Consider the following 6,000-nt stretch of genomic DNA (forward strand, 5'->3'; position numbering starts at 1 on the left):
ATGCCCATATATGGGAAGTCAGAATGATAACTAATACTTTGTATTACAATTGTATTTATTGTGCATACTGATGGCCAGCACAGAGTTGCCGCGTTTTAATTAGTCTTGTAGTAAATATGAATATTAGATGACATTTTGGAAAAAACAAAAAGGCAGAGGGAGGAGAGCAAGTAGTATATCCCTAATGGTGTTCAGTATATACACATACAACTGTCCGTTTCATTTTTTCCATTTATTTCCCACTCCAAACTGACCACACAGACACCATCTAAATGTGAAGCAGATTGTCTCTTCTGTGCTTTGGAAGCTCTATCTCCGCAATGGATTGGTCGATTTGAGTGATAGACACCTCGTTTAATTTGTTAGAGTCAATAGAATGATGCTATACCTACAAGATTGACAGCACTGTAAGCCAGTCAGAGTCAGCAGAATGCCATTGTGGGTGAGGTGCCGGCTGCTGTATGCAGTCAATAGGCTCGTTCGAGATTAACTGCGCCTCGCCTGGAAAGTAGACGAGAGCAGGTAGCCGCAGCAGAGGGCGGTGACAAAAAGCTGCGGTTTCCCGACAGTTTCCAGCAGCCTTCAGTCCATACAGGAAGTCACAGGCACGCTTGCATCCTGTCTAGAATGATGTCAATTCATTAAAAAAGTGATCAGACCCATATGCCAGTTTGTTTTCAGTCTCCAGTTGTTTAATTATGATAGATTAATTTATTTAAATGCTTTACATGTGATCTGTAGTTTATGTCCATGGTTTATCCTCCACTTTACATGAATTCTCCTGTAAATCAGCGTCATATCAGTTTGACCTGTCCCCTCAACTACACAGGCTAAATAAACAGTGTTTGATTGTAAGGTTAATATTTTCAAAAGAAAAAAAATACAGACAACAGCTTTCATTAATGCTCAGTCAGATACAGTCAGGGCTTCACATCTTTACAGATGTTTTTTTTTTTTTTGAACATTCTTTTTATTGAACATTTTCAAAATTATAACAGTCCAGCACAGTACATATACCGGTTGTATAAGATATGTAGCAAATCCAAAATACATCCACAGCAATGATCTCAAAAGTCTTTATTAGGTCTGACATTTCAGGCAATTGCACTCTGAGTGTCCAGATACTCCAACACCTTGCCAAACTTTGCTGTAAAGAGGTCCTTCTGACCGTTAATACAAAATCTTAGTCTTTCCAGAGAAATATAATCTGATATCAAAGACTTCCACAGATGTATTGAAGGAGGTTCATCTCCTACCCATTTGGTCATAACAGCCTTTTGGCCCAACATAAGCAGAAAATGAACTGTGTTCTTATGTGTTCCTAATGATTCAGGGATACAACCCAATAGACACAATAATGGATTAGGCTGTAATTGCTGCTTAATTACCACACTAACCTCAGCACATATGGTTTGCCAAAACTGTTGAATCTTTTCGCATTCCCAGAGGCAGTGAAGTCTTGTCCCTAAAATAGTCTGACATTTTGGGCAGTTTGGAGAAGCCCCTGTCGTATATTTACTGTACATATATGGAGATATATAAACATTTTCTAAGATATTATATTGCATTTCTCTGAATCTGTTACATATGGATATTTTCGTAGGTAAAAGTAAAATTTCCTCCCATACTTCAGTATCTATTCTTGTTTTCAACTGAGTTTCCCATGATTTCCGTAGGAATGATAACCTGTCGGTATTCAAATGCTGCAGCTTTGAGTAAAATTTGGATACAAAGTGACTTTGTTTAAGATTATCTAAAAGAGTCTTTTCTAGTAAGTTAAAGTCGTCTGGGAGATTAAGAGTATCCATTTTAGTATGTACATAGTGTCTGACCTGAAGGTATTTGTAAAATTCTTTTGTTTGTAATTTCAAGAAAGGTAAGAGAAATTTTACAACTATCGTTCGGCGAAACAATTTCTGTTGTTGTTGTTCTTTGGCCTCTATCTCTCTGATGCTTTGGTGTAGCGTGCTTTGGCGGATATGCGTGGAAACAGCAGAGTCTCTGCTTTCATTTGAGATGAATGGCGTGTGTTTTGCATAACATGGTGTGGAGTTAGAGCCCGAAATATGGCGAGTGGGTCGGCACATCGGTGCTGTATGGAGTTTGATTTGTTGTTATTCATTTAGTTGTTGTTTGAGCTGTTTTTGGGCCATGTAAATAGAGTTTATACAGCCTTGTAGCCCAGGTTCTGCTGTTTAATTTGATGTGCAACATCACTATATTCTTCGTGATTAGTGCATTGTTTCACACTGTGTTTGCAAAGTCATTCTTGAAGTCTAATTTAAGCAACCCAATAATAGAAGACGAATGCTCATTCTTTGTCAAAATTCTTTGTCAAAATACGTTAAAATCACGTGTTTAACAGGGAATTATTGAAAATTCTCCCGGGGCAGAATCCCCGGACCCCCGGGTAAAAACTTGTTCCCACTTCAGGGCTAAAGCCCCAGATGTTTTCAACTCCTAGCGACGCCCCTGGATGTGACTGTCTCTTGATATACAATTCTGAGTAGTCTGTTTTTGTTCTCTCCCACCAGAGCTACAAGCTGGCTGTGGAACTCAAACCTGACCAGTCCCAGGCCTGGATGAACATGGGAGGGATTCAGCACATTAAGGTAGCAATCATCAATTCATTTCTAAAGTTACAACACACAAACACTGGGCCATACTGTAGTAGGTAAAAAAACTGTTTTGAGTTTTCAACATGCTTAGCTCCCCAGTGCTCCTGCTAAAAATGCAGAAGGGGAAAAATTATTGTTATTAACAGTAAGTTGTTATGAAATGACAGTACTGTGATCTCACAGTAGTTATGCCTGCATATTTCTGTGATTTAGCAGTATGCTCCTGTAAAATTACTATATTTAATGTAACCTCACAGTGATTTAGCAGTATGCTTCTGTAAAATTACTATATTTACCTGCATGAATTTCACAAAATAATTCTGAATTCGGTTAAATCTCACAGTAAAAGCTTGTGAGGTAATATTAATGTAATTTATTGTGAAATATTACAGTTTCATAACTTCCTGGAAAGAATTTGAAGTGCACATGAACAATATACAGTGTGGGGCAATGTGACATTGACTGAGCCAGCATCCCAATTTATTGATTGTTTTCCAAAATTCATTTGTACACAGACTAACGTCTTATGTACAGGGTACTACAGATGTTTTGAATAAGATGTCAGAAATTGGTGAAGTTGGAGATACATATTCAGTAACTTTTGATGTAGAATCCCCATACACTAATATTGTGCATTCAGTGGGCATACTTGAAGGTAAATACTGTTTATCCCACGAGCAAGAAACTATGCCCCCTACTGATTTTCTTTTGAAAATGGAACTGGAGTCTTTGGGAGGAAGAGTTCCTTTTTAACCCCAAAAGAATATTTTCTTTGACGATGTTTTAGGTAGTGAGACTGAATTACAGTCCTTCATGATTACCCAAATTCAACTAATGAAATTATGAGATTAAAGTTTTAGTACTCTAAAGAGAAAATCAATTATTTAGATCTCACTTTTTATAAAGATAATGACAGTGGCAACACATACCACTTTATTTCGTAAAGAAACACATCATCATTTCTTCTCTGTTATCATTCTTTTCATCTGTAACACTTTAAAATCAATCAATCATCAATCAATTTTATTTATAAAGCCCAATATCACAAATCACAATTTGCCTCACAGGGCTTTACAGCATACGACATCCCTCTGTCCTTTTCTACAAAAAAACAGTAGAAACCTCAGGAAGAGCAACTGAGGAGGGATCCCTCTTCCAGGATGGACAGACGTGCAATAGATGTCGTACAGAACAGATCAACATAATAAATTAACAGTAATCCGTATGACACAATGAGAGAGAGAGAGAGAGACAGAGAGAAAGACAGAGACAGAGAGAGAGATGCAGGACAGACGGTAATGACAGTAGCTTACAACAACATTAATGAAAGTAATAATATTATAATTATAGTTCTGGTTACTGTGGTACGATATGTTGAAAGTATATATTAATATCTGATAATATACATATGTGACAATAATAATATGTGTATAATAACAGTAGAAGTATGACTAATGATAACAGCAGCAGCAGGAGGCATCTAGAGCTTAGATTCTCTGCCCGAGCCCGGCCCAACCCGGCCCGCGGGCCCAAGCCGGGTCGGGCCGGGACCCCCCACCCCTCTGGTCAGATATGAGAGAGAGAGAGAGAGAGAGAGAGAGAGAGAGAGAGAGAGAGAGAGAGAGAGAGAGAGTCAGATATGAGTGGGGGTTGCAATTCTCACATACAGAAAGAGAGAGGGGGGGTAGAGATAAGTGGGAGGGACAGTGGCTTTCCATGCCTCCAAAAAATATGCCCTATTCATTCAGTGTTTACCCAACACGCTCAATACATGGACATGCAATGACAAATTGTCATGAACTTACTATGTTAGAAAAAACGATGAAAATATGGACTTACCCATGTTTAAAATGACCTGTTGAAGTGAAAAAATGAGTACTGACGGGAACAGACAAGTGGAGTCGATGTTTAACCGGCGCGGGGAGCGCAGGAGAAATGCACTGCCTGTGTGGACAGTCAAGTGCCTGCGAGTACACTCGCAGTACTTCCACGGCACTAATGCGCTCGGTGTGTCCTTAGCGTTAATTATAACAGCCAACTTATTGAAAAATGTTGGGTTTAAATCGGGCTCGGGCCGTTAATTACAGTTAATTGGACGGGCCGGGCCGGTCCCAGACATAATGTGCACAGGCTCGGGCCGGGTCGGGCTGAATTTTTTGGGCCCGATCTAAGCTCTAGAGGCATCTGGCAGGACCACGGCAGCAGCACAACCACACACGTCACACTATCCAGGCACCACTGCAATACGAGTTAACCTGAGAGACAGTGGAGCACAAAGGTAAAGGTAAAGTAAAGGTGAAGTTCCACTGATTGTCACACACCTGAGTGTGTGAAATTTGGCTCCGGAGAAGAAGCCGAGTTAGAGAGGGAGAGAGAGAGAGAGAGAAGGAGAGAAGGTGCCCGGTGTATTATAGGGGGTCCTCCAGCAGACTAGGCCTAAGTCAGCCTAACTAGGGGCTGGTACAAGGCAAGCCTGAGCCAGCCCTAACTATAAGCTTTATCAAAGCAGAAAGTCTTAAGTCTAGTCTTAAATGTGGAGATGGTGTCTGCCTCCCGGACCGCAACAGGAAGATGATTCCACAGGAGAGGAGCCTGATAGCTGAAGGCTCTGGCTCCTGATCTACTTTTGGAGACTTTAGGGACCACGAGTAACCCTGCATTCTCCGAGCACAGAGTTCTGTTGGGATAATATGGCACTATGAGCTCTCTAAGATATGATGGAGCTTGACCATTTAGAGCTTTATAAGTTAACAGTAGGATTTTAAATTATATAGAGTTTTTAAGGACTTACTAGGGCTACCTGATAATAGAGAGTTACAGTAATCCAGCCTTGAGGTAACAAAAGTGTGGACCAATTTTTCTGCATCTTTTCAGGTCAGGATAGGCCTAATTTTCGCAATATTACGCAGATGAAAAAATGCAGTCCGTGAGGTTTGTTTTAAATGAGAATTAAAAGATAAATCTTGATCAAATGTTACTCCAAGGTTTCTTATGGTAGTGCTAGAGGCCAGAGCAATGCCATCTAGAGAAACTATGACATCAGATACAGAGTTTCTGAGTTGTTTGGGGCCAAGAACAATAACTTCAGTTTTGTCTGAATTTAACATCAGGAAATTGGTGCTCATCCAGGTTTTTATGTCTTTAAGACAATTATGAAGTTTAGTTAATTGATTACTTTCTTCTGGCTTCATAGATAAATACAACTATTTATCATCCGCATAACAATGGAAATTTACAGAGTGATGTAAATGAATGATGTTACCTAAAGGAAGCATATATAGAGTAAATAGGATTGGTCCAAGCATAGAACCTTGCGGAACTCCAAAACAAACTTTAGTACGTAAGGATGATTCATTATGAACGTGAACAAACTGAAAACGAT

General features: G+C 39.6%; 1 protein-coding gene across 2 annotated transcripts in view; it reads left to right on the forward strand.

The window, feature by feature from the left end:
- Positions 1-6,000, forward strand: part of tmtc1 (transmembrane O-mannosyltransferase targeting cadherins 1) — a 343,046-nt gene that overhangs the window by 323,972 nt on the left and 13,074 nt on the right. For both annotated transcript variants that reach the window (XM_050036058.1, XM_050036057.1), the window contains one exon: positions 2,535-2,612. In XM_050036058.1, coding sequence (XP_049892015.1) covers positions 2,535-2,612 — 78 coding nt within the window. The remainder of the gene's footprint in view (positions 1-2,534; positions 2,613-6,000) is intronic.

This window comes from Epinephelus moara, chromosome 23 (genome assembly GCF_006386435.1).
Source record: "Epinephelus moara isolate mb chromosome 23, YSFRI_EMoa_1.0, whole genome shotgun sequence".
NCBI classification, from domain to species: Eukaryota; Metazoa; Chordata; class Actinopteri; order Perciformes; family Serranidae; genus Epinephelus; species Epinephelus moara.